The 26,086-nt window shown below is 43.3% G+C and overlaps 1 protein-coding gene across 9 annotated transcripts in view; it reads right to left on the reverse strand.

The window, feature by feature from the left end:
• Nucleotides 1-26,086, reverse strand: part of LOC137439043 (uncharacterized) — a 330,944-nt gene that overhangs the window by 209,272 nt on the left and 95,586 nt on the right. For all 9 annotated transcript variants that reach the window (XR_010986846.2, XM_068134660.2, XM_068134658.2 and 6 more), the window contains exon 10: nt 22,598-22,642. Coding sequence is in view for 8 of the 9 variants with exons in the window: in XM_068134660.2 (XP_067990761.2) it covers nt 22,598-22,642 (45 nt within the window). In the remaining variant the exon portion in view is untranslated. The remainder of the gene's footprint in view (nt 1-22,597; nt 22,643-26,086) is intronic.

Genomic DNA, 26,086 nt, shown 5'->3' on the forward strand with positions numbered 1-26,086 from the left:
GAGTAAAATAGGCTATTTAGTTTTCCCAATTTCAGCTTTGGTCTCCAGCATTCTCAGGTTTGGACTCCTGCATAACATTCACGTTCGCATAACGTTCATTGTGACGATGTTTTCATTGTGACGATGTTGTTTTCCCCGGTGCCACACAAACGGCTGCACCGATCGAACTCGGTGACCTCGGCCAAAGACCTTTTATAAGGACATGGGTTGAATCCCTGCTTGAGAGAATTCCAACCCCCTCCCCGCCATCACGGCCGTCTCTCCAACTTACAATCCCACGAGATATGCGGAAAGGATGACCCAAAACCAATATAAACATCATTAAACATCATTCGTATATAAACATCATTAAAAGTAAATAATGACCTCGGCCAAAGTTCAAACGACATTTCATCTCTACATGAGAGAATTCCACATAGCTATTTGGGTGGTGAATAGGCTAACAGATCGCTGTCTCCATCGATCTTGCCAAGGCCGTAACAGCCATCGGCTCAAAATCCTTTTATCTGTTGATTTGGTAGTTTTTACAATGAAGGAAACATTAACAATGTTGTTAAGAGTTTATTTTGTGATTAATTGGAGTTATGTTGTTTGGAATGAAAAAAAGAGATATCGAGTTCAATTGAATGACGACATGCCGTGATGGTTTCTACTTTCTGAACGTGAACTTCGCGGATCGCCAAATGCAGATTCGCCACGGTCCCACGATCGATGTTTCTATACGTGAACGTACCCGTTTGTTTGCGAATGGGTACGTTTTTCATGGAAGTCCTTCACGAACTTACTGTCCATGTCTGATGTGCGACTGAAGGTGCTACAGGAATGTGGAATTTATTGGTTTCATGCTTTAGCATTTGCCGTATCTGCATTGCCTGTTTGCTTCTGGCCTCCCACCCATGCGTAGCACAGGTATCTCCCTAGTATAATGGAAAAGCAATTACATCCAAATCAGAATCCATCACAAATGTCAAATCATCATTTCACCTTTTTTGTTGAATATCTGCTTCTGAATGTGCTGTTCATCACGTTTCTGTGTTAAGTATGATGACGTTCAGGAAGAAGAAACCTTACTACCAACTTCGTACACTTCCGGAATTGGTTGATTTATTTGTGTTCAAATGTTTGCGAATTGTTTTGTATTTATTTATGTGAATGTGTACTTCTATATAATAATAACTGTCATTAATCAAAAAGGTTTAGGCACTATGGAGCAATTTTTTTTAAACCCCCAAAAATGAACTTTTAATTTTTTTTTTTTTTTTTGCCTAAAACACTCCCAGGTACTCACTGATGAACCTCTGAAAGTTTGACGAAGATCCGTTCAGCCATCTCTGAGAAAAATGGCGACACACAGACAGACACACAGACAGACACACAGACCGACAAACAGACAGACAGACCAATGGCTCTCTTATACAGTAGATTTGTGGTTCATCTTCTCTCGACTGTCGTGATACGTTTCATTTCGTTCAGATCTAAGTTTATATCGGCACTTCCCTTGTCACATCTTAAAGCTGCCTGTTGCATCCTCTTTCTACTCACATTACCACAAAATCTACTTACTTTCCCCCTCTGTGATTCCTTTTTTTTTTAAGCAAATAAGCCACCTGTTAGCATCTTGTTGCACATTAACTTCTTAATGCTTTACTTGTTCATTTCACAACATGTGATTGTTTTCATTTCATAATCATGGCCTTTGTATCTACAACTTGTAACATATACACCACAGCCTTAAAAATATCAACATCTACACCACATAAGATATGCACCCTAGTCTTGGTCAATGTCCAGATCTTTACCAACCCAGTTAATCCACCTTTCCACCCCAAGTCCACCTTCTTCCAAATTTCCAGTTTTTCCTTCGGGAAAGTTTTCTTCTGTATCCATCTTGTTCTCCCCACGTGTTGTTCTGTTCTTTTAAAGCTCACACACGGGGTTGTCACACACGGGATAGTGGGTCACACACGTGGGAGTGGGTCACACACGGGGGAGTGGGTCATGCACGGGGGAGTTCTCCCGACATGTCCTCTGCCACCCCTAATTCCTCCCCATAGCCATTGTTTGTCCAAGTCTCTCTCTATCTTGTCATTCATATCCACTGTTATATTAGTATCCCCCATCCCTACTATCTCTACTGTTCATTTTGTCCTGTTGCTTGCTGATCTGTTCAGTGTTCTCACTCTTACATGAGCCTCGACTCTGTAAACAAAAAAGTTAAAATAAAAATAAAAATATCTGCACCACAAACAGTGATAGAGATGAAAGCTGGTTCACCAATATTTAGACAAAATCCAAAACATATAATAATGTTTTAGGGTTATGTTACGAGTCCCATTCAACAGTTTGACATTTACAAATATCAAATCATGCACAAACACAATTACAATGCAGAATATGCAGGAACTATTCACTCGGTGGATTTATAAAAAGAAATTTACCAATTTACCTTCAACATCAACAACAAAGTCTCAGAAAACAAATTATTTTTTAATATTTCGCATTCACTGGCAGTTTTTTGTTGCCAAGGCTTCTGTTGTGGAAAACCAAATAAGTGGAAATTGGGGTTTTTCTCATCACAGCTTTGGGAATCATTAATCTGCATTAATGAGGACATTTCCTGCATGCTTGTTGCAGGCAAGTGTTGATGTAGTGTGTAGAAAAAAGAAAAAGACTGAACATGTGTATATATCAGAAAATGATATAGTGGGTATGACAGTGACCTTGGTGTGGAGGAGAACTGGTATCTAAGAGGATGTGGATTCATATACCAGTTGAAAGCAGCAGTGTTAATCATTTCGGATTCCAGGTTTGTGGAAACTGTGCTTGTTAGATGTATGATGTGTTGTATGATGTCACCTTTTAGACAGATTAAAGGGTTGGTAGGATATGTGCTCCCTATAGCTTGGGTTTGAATGTCAGCCCAGCTACAAACTGTCATCCTGGTGTTTCGCAGGCTAAACGGATAAGGTGGGTGGCTTGAGATCTTAGGGTCCTGAGTTTGAGCCCCTGTTATCCGTTGAATTAACACTAGGTGGGTTGACATAGCTGGCCCATTCAAACCCTCCTGAGAGATGGGATGTCCGCCAGTATGCCTGGTCTTCATGTGACACTTGTACACGTATTGTGATCGACTCTGAACACCCTCATGGAGACTTGGGATGTGCTGCAAAATCTCGCCGATGAAAAAGGTGGATCCATCCATAAATCCATCACACCAAAACAAATAAAACAAACAAACCATTCCAAAAACAGATCCCTACCATCACCCGAGGCTCGGTTTTACAGCAGGCTTTAACTCCAACCTTCCTTATCTCTTAGGGACATCTGGAATGCCTTAGCTTCTCGTTGACCCCTCCATCTTTTATTCATTCCCACTGTTGGTTACGTGGAACCATCACTGGCTCTGCCTATTGGAAAAGTTTTTAAGGCAAGCAAATGGTAGGAAACATTTTATAGTCGGGCTATTGTATTCCAAGTTTCAATAGAACATTTGGTTTCTACATCTGAAGCCCATGCAGGCCATATAAATTCTGGTGCCATTCGATTTGTAATCGCTGGAACGGAATAGTCTGTCTCTGAGTTTAGGTATTTAATTTTGTCATAATGTCATCAGAACTTTCAGAGCGACGCGAAGTCGGTCACCCAGCACGATACATAATGATGAAGCACCAATCAATCAATACAAACTGAAAGATTTGCAGTCATCTTCTTCCTGATGAAGCAGCACTTACACAGAAGGAAGAAATCTCAGAGTTTGTGTGAAACAGCATCGGACGTACAGTAGTGTCGTACTGTACCTTTTCTTTTGTAACAGCATTTATGAAAATAACTGTAGAGTCCCCATTGGCTCTGTTTCAAGCCTATTTAAAAAGAGGGCAATTAATTAAATAAAAATCGAACAAAAGTACCTCATGTCTGGAGGAAACGTGTGTTTATAGGGACACAATCATGAAATTTATTTGAAGACATATGTTTTAGAGGATGATATCTGACTCATTAGCACAAAAAAAAATTGGGAAGAGTAATAAGCCAGATAATCGTGATTTTAAAATAGGACTATTTCCACTTGCATTACGCAAATGAGCAACTTCCGGTCGTTTTGTTTGGTTTCATCACAAGTTATTCTAGCATTCAAGATGCCGACCAATGTGCCAAGCTTTTAACTGTTCCATTCGTCGAGAAATTTGCGCACAGAACTCAGAAGTCGCTTTTGCAGACGATGTAGCGACTCGTTCGTGGGCTGCTGCTGCAAGATCTGTTGGCTGCCGCCGTGATGCGCCCCAGTTTGTGCAGAACAATGGCATTGTGGAAGACTGCAAGGTGCAGGCTTCACTAAGACAACAGCACATCATCTAAGATGTGAGGGATCTCTGGCTCACTCCTGGGAGATTGATCGGATATCTTAAGAGAATACAAACTGCCCTCAGGGCATATGACAAACGAAGTCACAATCTCCCATATGCTGGTCAAGTTATCTTGATCTATGGGCTCAATACAGACACCGTGAACCAATGCAGCAATTTTTGGCAAACAGGACGACTAATTGGTCCATCAGTAAAGCGACAGGTAGGCTCTGCCAGTATTCTAGTAATATAAATAACTACTCGAGGACTAGCTCTGGGCTTAGGCCATATGGGTGTGGCTTCAAATCAACAGATAACTCTCGACGTGTTACGGTGTCGGTACGGCATCGTGTTTCAGCAATTTCCGAGGCTCGTTTCCCAGGAAGTGAGCCTGTTGATCAAATCCGAAAGCTGACGGCTTGAAGTGGTCTTCGCAAATAACACGATATTTTGAATAAACATACGTTTTGATGTTGACTTTGGTTGTTTCTAGGTTTTTCAAGCCCAAAGCACGTGATCATTGATGATCTTTTCATGGTTCAGGGAATAAAAAAAAAAAAAGACTTCTGAGTTCTGTGGGCAAATTCCTCGACAATTCGAACAGTTAAAAGCTTGGAACATCGGCATCTTGAATGCTAGAATAACTTGTGATGAAACGCAGATGAACAGATCCATCAATGAGTTGTGCAACTTTGACGTCATAAAATTGATGGAAGTAGCTCATTTGCATCACGGAAGTGAAAATAGTCCGATTATAAAACACGATTATCTGGCTTATTATTCTCCCCAATTTTTTTTTGTGCTAATGGGTCAGGAATGCCATCCTCGAAAATATATCTCTTCAAAAAATGTCATCATTGTCCCTTTAAGGATAATGTGTATTTTTTTTTTCATTACAAGATCGAGGCTCATGGAAGAGCAAAGTGACAGAGTGTATGGACTGACAGTGGGTCAACATTTGGAAACAAAATGTGAACTGGAAAATAGGAAAGAGGAGGGGATGAAAAGCAGTCCCCTTCAAGTTAGAGGGTTAAATGGTAGGGTTAATGGGGGTAGAAAGATTGTGGTGAAGGATGGGGAATAACATGAGATGATGGTGTACTGCCTGCTTGAATTTGTGCAGGCAAAGTGGGACAGGACAGCTTCAAAAAAAGGTAGGTGAAAAAAAATGTGCTGAAGAGTTGAGGTGTGCAATTAGCCTTGATTTAGGAAGTTTAACAAGGAGAGGGTTCAGGAAGAACCTACAGTCACATGAAAAAGTAAGTATACCCCATGTAAAGTTTTGACTTTTTCAACATATTTCAACATACAGCTATTTGATCTTCATTTCAACAATATTGATAGATAAAGGTGATATAATATAACAAATAACATGAAACATTTACATTTTGTAGTCCATTGTATAATTTAAATAAACATAAATGCAAATTTCGCATGTGGAAAAAGTAAGTACACCCTTGGCTCTAATAGGTGGTGTTGCCCCCTTTGGCAGAAACAACCTCAAGTAGGCGTTTCTTATAACTGTCTACCAGTCTCTGACATTGACTGGGAGAAATTTTTGCGCACTCCTCCATGCAGAATTCTTTCAGCTGTGCGATGTTTGAGGGGTTTCTTGCATGCACAAAAAAAAAAAAAAAAAAACACCTTTAGAGGCCATTTTTCCCCGCAAGCGGGGGTTGGCCTTTTTCGGGAACCGTGGTAGTTGTTGTTTTTCGGTCCCCTTTTTGAAGCAATGTTTTACGGCCGGATGCCCTTCCTGACGCCAACCCTTTTTGCCGCCTTTAACGACAAGCAGGAAATTACCAGTGAACTGGTACTCAATTAGCCGACCTCGGAAGGATGACAGGCTGAGTCAACCCCCCTGGCGTTAATTCAGCGATCGACCGGGTTTCGAACCCAGGATCCTAGGATCCTAAGCTGACACCTTAGCCGCTAGCCCAACACCAGGGTTAACACCCAACACCCAACACCAGGGTCTTGCATGCACAGCTCGTTTAAAATCCCCCCACAACATTTCGATGGGATTTAGATCCGGCTTTGACTTGGCCATTCCAGTACCCTCCATTTCTTTCTTTTCAGCCATTCCTTGGTGGATTTACTGGTATGTTTAGGGTCATTGTCATGTTGCAAGGTCCACCTTCGGTTGAGCTTCAACTTCCGACAGATGGCCTCACATTATCCTCAAGCACCCTCTGGTACAATGAATAATTCATAGTGGATTCTATGATGGTGAGCTTCCCAGGCCCTGATGCAGCAAAGCTGCCCCAAACCATAATATTTCCACCACCATGCTTTACAGTTGGTATCAGGTTCTTGTGGTCAAATGCTGTCTTTGGTTTTCATCAAACATGTCTTCTGGTACTGTGGCCAAATAGCTCTACCTTTGACTCATCTGTCCAGAGCACATTGCTCCAGAAGAGCTGCTCTTTGCTTCGGTGTTCATTGGCAAACTTTAGTCTTGCCCTGGTTTTCTTTCTGGACAGCAAAGGTTTACTCCTGGCACACCTCCCATGTAGTTCAAATTTGTGCAGCCTCTTTCTAATGGTAGACTCGTTCACTTTGACATCAACAGTGGCAAGAGCTACCTGTAGGTCCCGTGATGACATTCTGGGGTTCTTAGAGACTTCTGTCATCATATTGCGGTCTGCTCTCGGGCTGAACTTGCTGGGGCAGCCTGGCCTGAAGAAGTTGGCAGTTGTTTGGAATCTTCTCCACTTGTAGATGATCTTCCGGACAGTCGAATGATTGTTTTCAAATTGTTTGGAGATCTTTTTATATCCCTTCCCAGACTCGCAGGCATCTATAACCCTCTTTCGGAAGGCCTCAGAGAGCTCTTTTGATCTAGGCATGGTGACGCCGCACACTTCAACAACAAAGAGCAAACCAAACTAAATGTCTGAGGTTTAAATAAGACAGGTTCCTCCAAGATCCTTTCTCATGATGTTCTAATCATTTGCACCTGAGCTGGTGCACCTGATTCTAATTGTAGGTATTTGAAGTAGTGATAAATGTGAGGGTGTACTTACTTTTTCCCCATGCGAAATTTGCATTTATGTTTATTTAAATTATACAATGGACTGCAAAATGTAAATGTTTCATGATATTTGTTATATTATATCACCTTTATCTATCAATATTGTTGAAATGAAGATCAAACAGCTGTATGTTTAAATATGTTGAAAAAGTCAAAACTTTACATGGGGTGTACTTACTTTTTCACGTGACTATGTCCTTCCTCAGATTTGGTGACCACAACTGCACACAGGAAAATGTAAATGAGGTCCAACTAAATTCCAATACAGTGTCAATTATTATTGTTTAGTATGCACACGACGGCTGCTGGTTACATCATTGCTGGGGGCACAGCTGTGCCACTGAAGCAGTGCCCCCATTACAGTAAACTGGTAGTCATTTTGCCAGCCGAAGGATGAGGGGCTGAGTCAACCCACCTGGTGTTATTTCAACGGCACGACAGGGGCTCGAACTCAAGGCATTAAGATCTTAAGCCAGCCACCTTAACGGTTAAGCCAACACCATGCTTAATACAGTGTCAACACTCCCTATTTTGATTTATAATTTATCCACATACGGATACAACCTAAAACCTCATTAGCTTTAGATATAGCTGCCTGGAATTTTAAAGCTATACTAGCTGGAAGCCAATGGTAAAATACCACGATGGAAAAGAAAAAAAAAGGACACTTTCTATTCTTTCCCTGATTGAAAGAGCGAAAAGAAAAAATCACATTTCTTAACAGCAAAGATATCACAGCACATCCTCGGATCATATTGATACCTTAGTTCATTTTACACAAGTAAATACCGATCTTGGGTTTAAATTGATTACCTTAGTTAATTTCGCACGATAAAAGTACCGAACTTGGGTTCATATTGATACCTTCGTTCATTTTACACAAGTAAATACCGATCTTGGGTTTAAATTGATTAACTTAGTTAATTTCGCACGATAAAAGTACCGATCTTGGGTTCATATTGGTCCCTTGGTTCATTTTATACAATTAAAGTACCAAATTTGGGTTCATGTTGGTACCTTAGTTCATTTTACACAATTGAAGTACCAATCATGTGTTCATATTGATACCTTCGTTCATTTTACACAATTAAGTACTGATCCTGGGTTCATATTGATACCTTAGATCATTTTACACAATTAAAGTACCACTATTGGGTTTATATTAGTGCCTTAGTTAATTTTACTCACTCAAAGTACCGATCCTCGGTTTATATTGATACCTTAGTTCATTTTAGACAATTAAAGTACTGAAGGAGCTGTGCTCCAACTCGAATCGAAAGAATGGACGCGACAAAAAGCTGGAATTCGTCCGAGTTTCTTTATTGCATCAAATCAACTCGGGTACTCTGAAAAGCCCGTTTATCGGGCAGCATTATATACAAGCACTCGAATATCTCATGCCGGAGCGTTTGCCCTTAAAAGGCGCGACTGGGCGTGTCCGGGAGACCTGAGCGAGTCTGGACATGCCCGGGAACGGCGAGACTGGGTGTCGCCGGACGGGCCGGGCGAGCCCGGGAAAGGCGGGTCTGGGCATGCCCGGGAACGGCGAGACTGGGTGTCGCCGGACGGGCCGGGCGAGCCCGGGAAAGGCGAGACTGAGCGTCTCCGGGCGGTCTGGGCGAGTCCGGCACAGCGATCGCTCCGTGGTTGCGTCCTCGGCAGGTGTAAGGCGATTGTGTATGTTCAGCGGCAACCGCTACAGTACCGAACTTGGGTTCATATCGATTCCTCTGTTCATTTTACACATTTAAAGTACCAATCTTGGGTTCATATTGATACTTTTGTTCATTATACTCACTCAAAATACAGATCCTTGGTTTATATTGATACCTTAGTTCATTTTACACAATTAAAGTACCAATCTTGGGTTCATATTGATACTTTTGTTCATTATACTCACTCAAAATACAGATCCTTGGTTTATATTGATACCTTAGTTTATTTTACACAATTAAAGTACCGAACTTGGGTTCATATTGATTCCTCTGTTCATTTTACACAATTAAAGTACCAATCTTGGGTTCATATTGATACTTTTGTTCATTATACTCACTCAAAATACAGATCCTTGGTTTATATTGATACCTTAGTTTATTTTACACAATTAAAGTACCAAACTTGGGTTTATATTGATTCCTGTGTTCATTTCACACAATTAAAGCACAGATCTTGGGTTCATATTGGATTACAAAATTCCCCTACTTCGGGAGGGGGTTCACCCCCTTCTCAGACGCTCCTCATCCCCTCTCCCCTATCCCACACATTCCCAAACCTCTCCCACATCCTTCATATTCCCAGACACCAAAACCCCTCTCCAGACCGTGATCCCGTGATCCCAGACTGAGAAACCCCATTCGCCCCACACCTCCAAGATCATGCCCCCATACCTCCGGACTCCCCACCCCCATCCGTTCCCCACCCCCAGACCTCCTAGGTTCCCCACCCCCGTACTCCCCAGGTACCAATATGACCTCCTAGACCCCCCATGGATTGCACCCCACATTAGATTCATTTGAATAAAAGTTTCCATATTCCAGGGTGGGACAGACGGACAGACAGCATTAGCCTGTTATATATATATACGAGTGGGGTCACCCGTGGCAATTCCACGGGCATGGACGTGTGTGACATTTGGACATCTTCATTTAGTTGCTGCACATTCAGTTTTACAAAATGGTTACTGGCAATTTATTAGATCCACAAATGATGTAATCTACACAATATATTTACTTCTGATATGTGAATGCATGCACGTGCACAAATGGAAATACAGTTTGAAATGTGTCATTACATCTCATGTAAAATGGGACTTCAAGAGCTCAAATCCTCTCCCTCCCCGCCCCCATCCCTCCCACATCACGCACACTGCACCAGAGAATGGGTCACAAACACACGGGGGAGTGGGTCACACCAAGTCTCCTCTCCCCCCCCCCCCCACCAGTCTACTCCCCCCCCCCTCCAGTCTCCTCTCCCCCCCCCCCCACCAGTCTACTCCCCCCCCCTCCAGTCTCCTCTCCCCCCCCCCCTCCAGTCTCCTCTCCCCCCCCCCCTCCCCAGTCTCCTCTCCCCCCCCCTCCCCAGTCTCCTCCCCTCCCCTCCCCAGTCTCCTCTCCCCCCTCCCTCCCCAGTCTCCTCTCCCTCCTCCCCCCCAGTCTACTCTCCCCCCCCCTCCAGTCTCCTCTCCCCCCCCTCCCCAGTCTCCTCTCCCCCCTCCCCAGTCTCCTCTCCCCCCCCCCTCCCCAGTCTCCTCTCCCTCCTTCCCCCCCCCCCCCAAGTCTCCTTACCCCCACCCCCCCAAGTCTCCTCTCTACCCCCCCCCACCCGCCATGTCTCCTCTCCCCCCTCCCCCCCCCCAAGTCTCCTTACCCCCCCCCCCCACCCGCCATGTCTCCTTACCCCCCCCCCCCCCCCACCCGCCATGTCTCCTCTCCCACCCCCCTCCCCAGTCTCCTCTCTCTCCCCCCCCCCCCCCCCAAAGTCTCCTTACCCCCCACCCGCCATGTCTCCTCTCCACCTCCCCCCAGTCTCCTCTCCCCCCTCACTCCGGCAGTTGTTCCAATCGAGCAGGTACGGCAAATTTTAGAGGTTCGAGGTTATTGAACTTTTCTCTTGGAGCAACACAGTTTAAATCCGTCCCCTTGTCCTGTCTATTCATTAGTGAAATGTTTCACAGAACAGTACACGCATGGTGACGTCATCGGACTCGCACCGCAATGATGAACTTCAACAATATTATCCAATACTTCATCGGGTTTCATTACAGCTGCTCTTGCATATGTTTGCTGAGCACACATTACCTTCCAATGTCTTTGTTGCTCAGCATCCCGTGCAAGTCTGTGTTAACGTTCATTGGCAGTCTCGTTCTGTTCCCTCATTATTTTATTCATTTTGGAGATGGCATTTACAAATTACAAACGCGAGTGCCGAGTGGCGACACGTAAAAAATGCTCCGCCCCTCTCCCCACGTGCAGAGTACCGAATTGCAACTTTTTATTGTGATTATGTCTAAATATTAAATAATGAAACATTCCGACTATATGAAGAATACAGCTCAAATGGAAAAGACCCTAGGAAAAAATTCCTATGGACGGTGTATAAGAACATTACATTACACCTTTCTATCCCGCGAAAACCAAAGTTACTCTTTTCGTTACAGCATACAAAATTACATTTTTAAAATTAAAGACTTCAAATAAACTTATTTAAAGTGTACGTGCACATAGCTTATAAAATAAGAACGAAAAAATATCTCGGCAATTTCCCGTATGTTTATTTATTTATTTTACATATGTAAATTACATGTCTATGCACACGTGAAATGGAGTTTATTTATTAATCCTGGATGTGAACACGATGCAAACTCGTGAAAAAAAATAAAAATGTTTATTAAAGATGTAAAGTATCTCGACAAACTGCGATCAATTGTCGTACGCGTTTATTCACTCTGCCAATCAAGGCCCGATTCACAGCAGCGCCATCCGAGCTCTGGCGTAGGGATACAACCCGGTCCCGGTGTAGGGATACAACGGTGAACATTTGCACTGCATACATGACATCCTCCCCTTTAAGTCCAAAATTACCAAGAGCAATATACGTGCTAGATTTCCAGAATTGACATTTCAAAAGCAACATTTCCAAAACATGTGACAATATGTGTGCAAACGGTTATGAGAATAATGAAAATACGTGAAAATAGAACATGTGTCAACGTGAAAAAAAACATCTTCAAAGATTCAACCGGTCGGGTGCTTTTCTCTCACGCATTGAGCGTCGCGGTGTACCAGTGGATACAGAGTCCGAGGTGATTCCTTTGGGTCGCGGTGTACCAGTGGATACAGAGTCCGAGGTGATTCCTTTGGTCTCCACGAAGGGTGTAGCGTTTGCAGAGGTTTTCGGGGCATCCGAGCTGGCTGGAGCGGCCACGACGATCTCCGGCAGTGGCGGGTCGAACTGTTGTCCTGACTGTGACGATGCTACAGGCTCCATCGACTCACAGTGACGGTAGGTTATGTGGTCCTGATGTCGACGAATTTTGCGGCCGTCCTGCAGGCGAATCACACTGGACAGTGGACCTGGCTTCTCGATGATGTCTCCCGGTAGCCACGTCGCACCTGCACCAAAATTTCGGGCAAACACTGGATCTCCAATGTTGATACATCGACTGTTGGACGTCTTATCGTGCACCAACTTTTGATTAAGCTGGCTCTGATAAACATTTGATGATATGTCTGGTTTGAGATTGTCAAGTGTCGATCTCAAGTGTCGTTTCATCAATAACTCAGACGGAGCTGCTCCGGTTGTTGATTGTGGCGTGATGCGGTATTTGAACAGGAGACGAGACAGCTTTGTTTCCAGGGTTCCCTCCTGAAGTTTCTGCAATCCGGATTTGATGATTCCCACGGATCGTTCGGCCAAGCCATTTGAAGCCTGGTGATGTGGGCTGACAAACTTATGTTTGATGCCGTTCCGACGTGTGAACTTGGCAAACTCGGTACTGGAAAAACACGAACCGTTATCACTCACGATCATCCTGGGCAGACCATGAGTGGCGAAACAGCGTCTGAGTCTTTCGATGACAATGGCTGACGTAGTACCACGCGTCACATAGGCATCAATCCATTTTGTGTGCGCGTCCGTAATTATTAGAATCATGCTGCCGTTAATAGGCCCGGCATAATCGAGATGTAGGCGATGCCACGGTTCGCTGGGCCATTCCCAGGGATGCAGTGGCGCTTTCGCAGGTGTATTCCGGGTGCTCTGGCAGGGGTAACAATGTCGAACATGATGTTCGATATCAGCATCAAGATTCGGCCACCACACATAGTTTCTGGCGAGTGACTTCATCTTCACAATCCCGGGGTGACAGTCATGGATTTCATCCATGACCCTGGAACGCAGATTTTTCGGGATCACGACACGACATCCCCAGAGTAGGCAACCATTTTCCACGCTGAGTTCGTTTTTACGTGCTTTAAAAGCCGCAAAATCTAGGTCACCCTCAGGTAGCAAATGCCATCCAAGCTGTACAGCCTGGACAGTTCTGGACAGAACGGGGTCTCGTCGAGTATGAGTGCGGATCTGGCCAGAATCGACAGCACAATCTTCCAGATGATCCATCAGTGCGATAATGGATCCTGGTGTAGGGGAATCATCAACGGATTCTGGAAGGGGTAACCGACTCATGGCATCTGCATTTGTGATAGACGAACCGGGCTTATAACATATGGTGTAGTCATAAGCAGCGAGAAACAGGGACCAGCGGATGATCCTGGGTGGTAGTGTGTCAGATGTCGCCTTAGTTGGACCAAACAGACTGATCAGCGGCTTGTGATCAGTGCGAATCGTGAAATGATGTCCAAGAAGGTACTGTCGAAATTTGCCAACGCCGAAAACGATTCCCAATCCTTCCTTGTCAAGTTGGGAATAGTTTTTCTCTGCCGGGGTCAACGTTCTGGATGCAAATGCAACCGGTCTTTCTGTACCATCAGGCATCACGTGCGATAATACACTCCCCACTCCATACCGACAGGCATCGCATGTCAGCACAAGATCCTTCTCTGGATCAAAATGAACGAGAACATTGGACGATTTGAGCAGATCCTTAGAGGTCTGGAATGCTGATTGTTCACTAGACCCCCAGCTCCAGGAGACTCCTTTCCTCAAAAGCCGATAAAGGGGGCCCAAAACGTCGGTCACATTCGGGATGTAACGACCATAGAACTGAAGCAAACCGAGGTATGACTTCAATTCGGTCACATCTCGTGGAGAAGGAGCATCCTTGATAGATCGGACTTTCTCATCTGTCGGGTGTAGACCCTCGGCATCAATCGTATGACCCAGGTACGTGACGGATGGCACCATAAACTTGCACTTGTCTCGACGCAAACGTAGGCCGGAGTCCGAAATCTTCTTCAGAACTCTCTCCAGGTTCTGTAGATGTTCCGCGTCCGTACGACCAGTAACCAGAATATCATCCTGGTAACAAACGACGTTGCGTTCGGCGGCAAACAAACTGTCCATGACACGCTGATAAATTCCAGGTGCAGATTTCACTCCAAAACTAAGTCGGTGGTACCTATACAACCCACGATGCGTGTTGATGGTAAGATACTGTTTCGAATTCTCGTCCAAGCAGAGCTGTAGATAGGCGGATTTGAGATCGAGTTTCGTAAAAGTCTTGCCTCCCGTGAGACGAGCATAGAGGTCTTCGATCCTCGGGATTGGATATTTATCCAATGAAGAACACCTGTTCACGGTCATTTTATAATCTCCACATATGCGGATGGACTGGTCCGATTTTATGACTGGAACGATGGGCGCCGCCCATTCGGCATACTGGATTTGCTCGATGATCCCCAGATTTTCAAGATGATCCAGTTCCTTGTCAATCCGCTCACGCAGGGCGAAAGGGACTGGGCGAGCCCTGCAAAATATAGGATTGGCATCCCGGTCAACCCTGAGTTTAGCCGTATGTCCTTTCAAGGTTCCAAGCTCATCCTTGAAGACATCCGGGTACGTATCCAGCACATTTTTGAGTGTGTATGCTGCGGTAGGAGAAACATTGGCTGCCCGGAGTTGATGAATGCTTTCCCACTTCAGTCGAATTATGCTCAACCAGTTCCTGCCGAGTAAGGAAGGGCCCTTTCCAGGAATGACGATCAGGGGTAGGTGAAACTCACGGTTATCGTAGCCCACCGTGACATCACATGTACCGCAGGGAACAATCTTCTCACCTGTATAGGTGGAGAGTCCATAGGTAGTAGGTTTCAGATGGGGTCGGTCAGCATCACTCCACAGGTTTGTGAAAACAGCATGGCTGATGAGCGAGACGGCCGCACCAGTGTCGACCTCCATTTGCAATGGTCGATTGTTGACGACAACATTGGCAAGAAGAGGGTCCCGCCTATGGTGAGAATCAATATGAAGCAGGTCATACGATTCTGAGTTGTCGGAAACAGAGCTCACCTGGTCAAGCTCGGGTTCCTCCGAACCGATAAACTGATGAATCTTGTCAGCAGCTTTTCCTTTTCCCGATTTGCGAGTGATGCAAGCTGGAGCAATATGGCCAGTTTTCGAACAGAAATGGCAGGTGGCATCTTTGAACCGACACGTCTCCGGAGGGTGCTTTCCGTTGCACCGAAAACAGTTGTTGTGGGTTTGAGACTGCACTGGCTTCTGACGAGGAGCCTTGTTCCAACGTTGTGGCTGAACATGATCCAACCGATTCACAGCAGGGCTGGTACCAGATGAGCGAGTGGCACCGATGCTTGTAGCGTTGCGTTCAGCACTTTCCATGGAAATTGCGGTGTCTCTGGCATTTTGGAACGTCAGTCTTCTCTCAGCAAGCAGGCGTCTACGAGTGCGGTCATCGGACATGCCAACCACCAGCAAATCACGAAGCATGTCATCAATCGTGTCCCCAAACTCACACAGATGTGACAGTTTTTTGAGGTGTGCAATGAAGTCTGCGATCGACTGACCTTGCTGCTGTCTGCACATGTAAAAATTAAACCGACACAGGATGACTGAAGGAGATGGGTTGCAATGTTCCTTCAAAGCGGCCTTGAGCTCTGCATACGTGAGCTCCTGGATTGTCCGAGGCCGAATCAGGTTTTTAACGAGTGTGAACGTCTCACCTCCGCAAACGGACAGGAAGACGGCCTTCATCAGGCCTTCGGTCGCAATGCCGTTCGCCTCGAAGTAGAAAGACAAACGCTCAGAATACGTGTCAAAATCCCCCTCATGAGGGTCGAATTCATCGATATGGCCGAAAGATGTCATGGTCTAGATGTTTACCTTCGTCGCCATGTAAAGTATCTCGACAAACTGCGATCAATTGTCGTACGCGTTTATTCACTCTGCCAATCAAGGCCCGATTCACAGCAGCGCCATCCGAGCTCTGGCGTAGGGATACAACCCGGTCCCGGTGTAGGGATACAACGGTGAACATTTGCACTGCATACATGACAAAAGATTTCACGATTGTATTTCCTTTCGCTATGAAACGCATCTTGTTTGGGCAGTGTATAATCACTCCGAACGAAACAGGCATTGCCTGGTTTCCTTTGCTTGAGTTGTAATCCAAATGTACCTTTGTTTCTTCAAAAAGTAATTTATGATCGAAAACGTGTTGATTCCGTCTTAAAATGCAATCAGAGGCCGATCATAGGCCAATGCAATGGAGCCATGACTCGTCTTCATTTTTAAACTGTATCGAAAACTTTTCGCTTTACAAAGTAAAAATAGATTAAAACCAAACGTTATCAATAAATATTGAATTCCATATTTAGTTTACATTATTATGTACATTTTTGAAGTACTGTATTGTTTAATTACATGGTTGGAAAAGAGTTGACTTGCTTCAAACAAACTCTGCATATACACCCCAGGAATATGAAAATATATAATTTGCCTTTGGTCCGGTACTTCAGTATTCACTCGCTGTACTTTTAATAAGTAATAATATAAATAACGAAGTCCTGGGAACGTTCTCTCCACTCATTCTCCTCTCTCATTCCCTTCTCTCCTTCTCCGTGCCCACATAACAGTCAACACATTCAAAACGGCTGTTGGAATACATGTCGCCGATTTTCTCAACTTTAGCTGAATCTGAGACTTGAACCATCCCAGCGACCGTGATGGTGAATTAGAGTCCAAATAAAGCCATGTCATCGGATATATATATATAGATATCTAGGCCTTTTCCCGTCTGTGTCATCTTGAGCGGTGTAAGATATATCGAGTCGTAAAAGCCGCGATTATTTAATACTAGGGCATGCCCGTACTATATATATATCTAAAATTATATCCCCCCCCCCTCTATTTACATGGAATGGTTTGGTCCATTCGCAAAGCCAAAGGCAAAGCGAACGGCTTGCGAGTACGGTGACAATCCCCCCCCTCTATTTACATCAAATGGTTTGGTCCATTCGCAACGACCACAGAACCCCCCCCCCCCCCCTCTATTTACATGAAATGGTTTGGTTCATTCGCAATGCCAAAGCGAACGGCGAACGGCTAAATCGCCATAGCTCGGTAACTACTTGTCCGATTAATTTCAAACCTTGAAAAGGCACATCCTCGGGTCCCCAGCAATATACCTGGCAAGTTTAAAGTATATCGGACCCGTGGTTGTCGAGAAACAGCGGTCACAGACAAACATACAAACAAACATACACACAGAGATTAGTGGAATTATAGATAGATATCTCGGCATTTTCCGTCTGTGTCATCTTGGGCGGTGTAAGATATATCGAGTCGTAAAAAGCCGTGATTATTTAATATATCTCGGCATTTTCCCCATCTGTGTCATCTTGGGCGGTGCAAGATACATCGAGTCGTAAAAATCCGTGATTATTTAATATATCTCAGCATTTTCCCATCTGTGTCATCTTTGGCAGTGCAAGATACATCGAGTCATGAAAAGCCACGATTATTTAATATATCTCGGCATTTTCCTGTCTGTGTCATCTTGGGTTAGCAAGCCTGTCTTTCCTGTCATGTAAGATATATCGAGTCGTAAAAAGCCGCGATTATTTTATTATGTCGGCATTTTCCCGTCTGTGTCATCTTGGGCAGTGTAAGATATATCGAGTCATGAAAAGCCGCGATTATTTAATATATCTTGGCAATTTCCCGATTCCCATGTTTGCGTTTATTTTTTCTATTATTGCTGAAACCGGGTCTAAAACCATCAATAAAAATGAAATCAGATGGTGAATTCAAGTCGAGATAAAATTGTGAGAGATAAATGTCTCGACCTTTTGGAGAACGAAGCTCCGCCCCTCTCCCCATGTGCAGCATACCTAATAATTGCAACTTTTCATTGTGACTACCTCTAAGGAATGAAACATTCCGACTATGTAAAGAATACAGCTCAAATGGAAAAGTCCCTGGGAAAAAAAGTTATGGGCGGTGTATAGTCCAGCTAAAAACAAAATTACTCTATTCGTTACAGCATACAAAATGACATACTTTTAATTAACGATTACAAATCAAAGTATTTAAAGAGTATGTGCACTTCAATTATTTAAGAGCAGGTTGGACAAACATTGGTCCTTCTCTCATCTAATGTTACCCTGATTTTCCCAACAAACATGCACAACTCACAATAAATTATGTTCAATTTATATCAAGTAGTGGGACATATACAAACCCCATCGATGGAATGAATGGAAGTTTAAACAGGATTACCTTTACTTCCGTATAATAATGATGAATCATGATGATAACTTCTAAAAAAAAAATGACGAAACATCTTTCGGCAAATTCCCATATGTGTTATTTGGGCGGTGTCGGTGTATGCATTAACTTTCATTGCATTTTCTTCCCGTTTTTTGCAACCGAGTCTAAAAGCATGTTAGCAACTGTGAAAAATGAAATCAGATGGTGAATTGGAGTCGAGATAAAGGCGTGAGGGAGTCTCAATGGACAGGCCTTCATTTCATTAAAAATGCATTTTGTTCTATAAACGGTAACTTTCATTGAATTTTCTTCCCGTTTTTTGCAACACAGTCTAAAACCATATTAGCGACTGTGAAAAATGAAATGAGATATCGAATTAGAGTTGAAATAAAACTGTGAGAGAGAGCAGGACACAGTGGGCCGAATAAAAGAGGCCTCAAAGCTATGCGAGGAAACAAAATGGTGGATATTTGTTTTTGAAGCCCCTCCCATGGACCGACAGACAGACTCACAGACTCACAGACAGAATCACCTATGGAGAATATTATATCTCTCTATATTATAAAAGAAAGTTTTTGTTTGTTTGTCTGCGCAAGCTAATCTCCTGAACGGTGAAAGATAGGAGGAAACCTCTAATACAAAAAATGTCGGGACGGGCCCCGGAAAGGTTTTAGGCTAGGTGGTGAGGCCGGTTGAGGCCGCTTCGGCCGGGCTGGGCCCATTTCGCAATTAAAAGCTGAGCTGAATTATAGTAGTCAATCTTCTACGGCCGCGAGTAAAAGCTGAATTATGGTAGTAAATTCATTCAAAAAGAACCAAAAATGTCGGGACAGGCCCCGGGAAGGTTATAGGCTAGGTGGCGAGGCCGGCCGAGGCCCACCTCAGCCGAGCTGAGCCCATTTCACAATTAAAAGCTGAGCTGAATTATCGTAATCAATCGTCTACGGCCACGAGTAAAAGCTGAATTATAGTAGTAAATTCATGAAAAAAGAACCAAAAATGTCGGGGCGGGCCCCGGGAAGGTTATAGGCTAGGTGGCGAGGCCGGTCGAGGCCGTGTCGGCCGAGCTGGGCCCATTTCACAATTAAAAGCTGAGCTGAATTATAGTAGTCAATCTTCTGCGGCCGCGAGTAAAAGCTGAATTATAGTCGTAAATTCATTCAATAATAACCCGGCGTTAGTTGATCATAAAAATTTGGTCTGTGGACCAGATTTCATCCTCCTCGTTTCATTTTCATCCTTCACTTTTACCTTATGAACCTAAAAATACAGCTGCTGTGTTCATTTCTCAAATTAATAATCCCAAGTGGGAGATCCTTGCACAGTTTTTGTGTAAACACTAGTGTTTTTTTGGTTATAGACAATCATACTGCAGAGAAAACTTCCTGTGCAGCTTGATATATCAGCTGTGAGATTACAACAACCCACAATTTGTGATCACTTGAAAATGCGACTTCTTTATTTCATTCTTATTTCATGAAGCCTTTTACGTCATAGTTTTCATTTCAAAATTTATTTCAGGAACAGTAACCATAGCTATGATGGGCTGGCAGGATAGCTTACAGGTATGCACACATACCTCTGATTTGTCTAGCGTGGGTTTGAATCTTGACTTGGCTATCAACTGTCATCCTGGTGTTGTCAACCTGAGCAAATTAGAAATTCCTTCCTGGCCAATTGTTTTTTCAAGGAGTTGGCCCAAAAACGTTTCCAGGTCGACCCAACAAGACGGTTGGAACTAGAACGGCATTCGGCAGAGTACATACCTCCGCCAGCCTGAACAGTTTATGTTTTGTATCCCACTGATAGGTCAGATCTGGATTCGGACCGGAATCAAAATCTAATCGAGTTGTTCTTGTCACAAAACCAACTCGTCCACCATGTTTATTCAAAACTCGTCCATAACTTTTTGAAATATCATGTTATATATTGCTTTTCGACCGATTAATCAATGGTGAAGAATCACTTGATAATTAAATAATTTTCCTATCCGAATCCATATTCACAAATATCTAATCTATTTGTCCTTGTCAGACACCCAACCGGTCCACCAAGTTACGCCCAAATCCGTCCACAACTTTTTCAGATATCCTGCTATATATCGCTTTTGGCCATATCACTCAACAGTGAAGAATCACTTTTTAAAAATTCTACTAGCCGGATCCGAATCCGAATCTTGACTAAAATCTAATCATTTCGTCCTTGTCAAATACACTACCTCCCTGCCAAATTTCGTTCGAATCCGTCCACAACTTTTTGAGATATCTTGTTCACAGACAAACGGACAAACAGACAGGGGTGAAAAATAACCTCCATCCACCTTTGGTGGCGTTGGTAATAATTTCAGCAGTTTAAGAAGTTGCTGGTAGTTGGTTGTTCACTCCTTCATTCCTTTTTTCTCCCGCCTCTGGAACAAACTCCCTCACTCTCTTCAATCCCTCTCCTCCCTCCAGGTCTTTAAAACAGCTGTTCACCACCACCTCTTATCTTCCCCCATCCAAAACCTTGATCTTTTCTACCCCCGCTAATTTCACCCCAGATCCACTTTTTTGAAATACCAACTTCTGTCCTGGAAGTCCTTGGTGTCGTTGTGTTTTATACTTCTCCCACCCCCCACCCCCCTTCCCACACCTCCTTCCCCCAAGCCCTCTCCCTCCCACAGATCTCCCGATGTCCCTGCTCTCAAATGGTATGTTTATGTGCTTCCCCTTCTCTCCCCATCTTGTCTACTATTCCCCTTATTATATACTTTGTTTGTGTGTTTGATTTTTTTTGTGTGATAAATGTTAGCTCTTTCACGAGCCTCGATTCTGTATACAAAAAAAGAAGAAAAAAAAGTAGTAATTGTAGTTGTCATTAGAAGTACAAAATAAGTTGGGAGCATTCTTCATCAAGACATCCCTGGCCCCTTATATTCATTACGCTTGGATGACGGGCGGGAGAGGAGAGAGGTTGCAAAAATGAAGAAAATAAAAAAAGGAGAACAGGAAGAGAAGAGAGCATATAGGAAAAAGAGAATCGTGGGAAGGAGATTATATAAGATGAGTTGGAGGAGAAGGCAAACATAAATTTGGGAGGAGATTGGAGTAAGTGTAGAGAAACAGCATGTATTGTATTAAGCACATGGGGTGAATGTCCTCCCTTTGGGATCAGGAAGTGATTGGTAAATAATGGGCTGAAATATATATCTGACTGTTTCAGATTGAGTGCAGTCAGACATATTAGTTTATCACATTTGGCAAGTGCGTATCACCAAGCTTTGATCATTTAAAGAACTCTCAGGTCAGTTTCATATATTTGGCAAAAGAACCATCTGGAAATATATTTGTTTATTAGCTTGTCTTATCCCATGTCTCCAAAAGCCCATGCAAGGAAACACGTGATTGTGTTGCGGCAGTAAAAGCAGGAAATCAAGCTGTTGCTTTGCTAACATATTTAATCAAAAGACAGCATGTCGTTCTTCACAAACCTATTGCGTGTCTATCTATGAGTCTCAAAGAGGATGTAAAATGAAGTGAAACATGAAAAAAGGACCTTTTATAACACCTAGTTGTTGTTACTGCTGTTGTGATTGTGGTTGTTGTTGTGGTGGTTGTTGTTTGTGTGCTTATTCCATGTCTGTCACACTTTATTCTAAAGGGTTGCTGCTGTCATATCGTTGGAAATGCAATATTAAAGCTCCAAGTCGCGCTTCTTCTTCCTCCATCCTGGAAAAGACGGGCTTTTAAAACAGGCAATTTGATGATTAAATGACACCAAAAATTTTTAAAATATTTTTGGGGGGGGGGGATTTTTTAAAAAATTTTAACACTAACTTTTGCTCCAAGTTAATAGATCATCAACTTCCAAACGGTGCCATTTTTTATATTCTACAACAGCAGGAACCCTTTAGAATAAAACATAACGGACACACGGACGGACGCAATTCTGCTTTTAGTTATGGAACATATCAGAAATTAATCAAACACTCACGACCACAGTACAGTATTGTACAAGGAAACAAAGACATACAAATTATAGTGTAAGGCCAACTTACCAAACCCTCAATGAAACTAGCCGGCATTCCCTGCTTCGTCTTCGTCTGGGGGAAAATAAGGAAATAAAAACACAATCAGACATTTAATATGGTTTTTACTACAATGCAATTACGATAAGGATGTTCATTTTGCGTCATTGGACGAGTTTGCGTCTGAGAGTGCATTGCTGTTGCCGATAACGATATTCCTCTATCTCTCTCTCTATCTCTCTCTCTCTCTCTCTCTCTCCGTGTGGAATTCCGCAGCGTGGAAAAAAAGTTCAAAATCAAGATTGGAGAGTTCATGGACAATTGTACTTAACAGAAACTTGGAGTTTTATTCAAATTGCATGTTGCTCTCAGAAATTAATTTAATTTGTACGGACTCAGGGGTCAGAGCGACACTAATGCACATAATTCAAAGATAACAAACTCAAGACTTTTAAAATGACATTAGAAGGAAACATCACGAACATTGTGCCAATTATAACACTTGGACATTTTAATGATGTTTTGAGCAATCTGCTCATTGGAATGTGAAAAACGCATTAGGGGCAACGTATGTGCCGACAATGCCGCAATATGTGACAGCAATCCAGACTACCCCTATCCCATCCGAGCCCAAAAATGCTTCTTACATATCCCTTGAGCATCACGCAAGGAAGCAACACATACAATTTCGAAAGACTTTTGTATGATTCGGCGGTGATTCGAACCACCGACCTCCCAGACTCAGAGCTGACACTCAAAAACCATGATGCTACTGAGTCTGGTTATGCCTTGTGACGCATGTTGTCAATCAGCAGGATTCCTTGGACATCCCACTAAGAGTTGCATGTGACATGTACTGGATGGCTGTGATCCTTTGTGCTTCTGTTACGTCCATTCCAATTTCGGTTAAGGGAGATCTCAGTGATATAAAGTCAAAATTAGTCACAAGTTATCAGACGAGTGATGAAGTTAACTTTATCTGTGTTTGAGAGTTTGAGAAGTTTGCAACTCCGTTGCTGTCGTTCTTGCTAAGTTCATGTCGTTCTTGCTAAGAGTGCTGAGCGATCTTGCCAAGATCACGTGGGTCAGTCACATGCTGGCTCTCCTGACCTGGGGTCATCTTCAAGGACCTCTCGTCCACAATTTAAGTCAGGTACACATTTGACCACTCTAGAAGATGAGAAAGCACCTTCACCATACATTGCCACGAGGCGTTCGTGGATTTCTTTAGTGATGATAATTGCAGAATCTCGACAACTCTGTCAGCAATTTAGAAACAACCTTCACGAAACTATGCAGCAAACTTCAAGATGATATTCTAAAACAACTCTAGTTTGATCTCTTCCATTATGAGTAAAAAAGTTCATTCGGAAAAATTATTTCTGCATAATTCGCAATTCATCGAAATGTGGCATTATTGGTAGGGGGTGAATACTTTTGCACGTCACCGTATATTCCACATAGGAATAGAAAGCGAGAATGTCACGGGTATAACATACTTAAAATCGTAATTTTTGCCTGGGGTAAAAGGAATTCCTGTGCCAAGAGGAGATGAAATACAAACGTGGCGGACAGGACCGATTAAAAAACCACCTTTAGAGGCCATTTTTCCCCGCAAGCGGGGGTTGGCCTTTTTCGGGGACCGTGGTTGTTGTTGTTTTTCGGTCCCCTTTTTGAAGCAATGTTTGACGGCCGGATGCCCTTCCTGCCGCCAACCCTTTTTGTCGCCTTTTACGACAAGCAGGGAATTACCAGTGAACTGGTACTCAATTTGCCGACCTCGGAAGGATGACAGGCTGAGTCAACCCCCCTGGCGTTAATTCAGCGATCGACCGGGATTCGAACCCAGGATCCTAGGATCCTAAGCCGGCACCCTGACCGCTAAGCCAACACCAGGGATACCAGGGACACCAGGGACAACACCAGGGACAGGACCGATTAAAGGAATTAAATGTGTAAAGGGAGTAAAATAAAAAGGGTACAGTACAGGGTGTATATGTAGCTTTGAATAAAACAATATGGCCTGCTTTGGGGAGCAATGGTAATGTGAGAAACTTTCCAAGAAATAAAACTACCTTTCCATGATAAATTATTAAATGGTATTATTTATTGTGTAACTTTGGTATTCAATTGTAAGTAATAAAGAAAAATCACAAGTCTTTATCCCATAGGAGGAATGTATTATTTACAAACAATCACAGAATGCTTAATGGGGTCTGAACTGTCTAGTCTTGGTTTGAATCAAGTCCCAGTTTGAAAATTCCACACTGGTGTTTCGCGAGCGGGGCGATTCATCACTGTGAGTGTCATCAATTGGATGGAATTTGAGCCAATGGAACTCTGTCAGTAGTAGGGCCATTGGTGAAAAATGGTAAAAATTACACGGTGTCTTTTGCAAAGAGTAGGCGAGTTATCACCGGCACCCTGAAGAAATTCTTGCCACAGTTGAAGATCAGGCCTGATAAAGGGATTCCAGAAAGATTGCTGTCAGAACCATTCTTCTGACAAACCGCACAATCAATTGTGGGATTATTTGGGGAATAAGAAGAAGAGGAAGTATCATTGTAAAAGAAGAACAAGAGTGAGAATTGCTTTGCAATACATGTCCCGACCGATGTGATACTTTCTAATTTCAAAACGGGCATAACTGTGAAAAATTGACGAAATGCCCTGAAACTCGAACTTGTTCTGTAACTTATCGTAATAAAGCCATGTACCAAGTTACAGTTTAATATGTTAAAGAGTATGGGAAAAATATCTGGAAAACCACAGGTGGGACGGACGGAAGGATGGATGGATGGAGAGCAAACCTATAGTTCCCCTCTGTGAAACCGGTAGGGGACTAATAAGCAGTAGTCAAGGAAGGAGAAGAAGAGGTAGTCAAGGAAGGAGAAGAAGAGGTAGTCAAGGAAGGAGAAGAAGAGGTAATGAAGGAAGAAGAAGAAGAAGTATTCAAGGAAGGGGAAGAAGCGGAAGTTGAGGAAGGAGAAGTGATAGTCGAGGAAGGAAGCTGAGAAGTTGAGGATGTTTGATCCCGCTCTTCACCTCATACACCCCATGCGGCCATATATGATCACCTTTTCCACATATCCATGCATTATTGTATTCTCCTCCCAAGCTCCATTGCTTGTTTCTCTCATCCCACACTCACCAACCCTCCTTTCTGTTAATGACAGCAATTCTACCCAAACGATATGCAGAGACAATAAACATGTGGCCATAAAGGTTGAAATGAAGTGTGAGATCTTTCCTTCCTCAAATGTAAAATGATAAGATGTCCGCATGCAGGGCATGAACCCAATATGATTTTAACCATAAATCGGTCTCATGGTTAGGGTAAAACATGGTTAGGTTAGGGTAAAATGATAAGATGTCCGCATGCAGGGCATGAACCCAATGTGATTTTAACCATAAATCGGTCTCATGGTTAGGGTAAAACATGGTTAGGTTAGGGTAAAATGATAAGATGTCCGCATGCAGGGCATGAACCCAATGTGATTTTAACCATAAATCGGTCTC

The sequence above is a fragment of the Myxine glutinosa genome, chromosome 13, assembly GCF_964187855.1.
Source record: "Myxine glutinosa chromosome 13, kmMyxGlut1.1, whole genome shotgun sequence".
NCBI classification, from domain to species: domain Eukaryota; kingdom Metazoa; phylum Chordata; class Myxini; order Myxiniformes; family Myxinidae; genus Myxine; species Myxine glutinosa.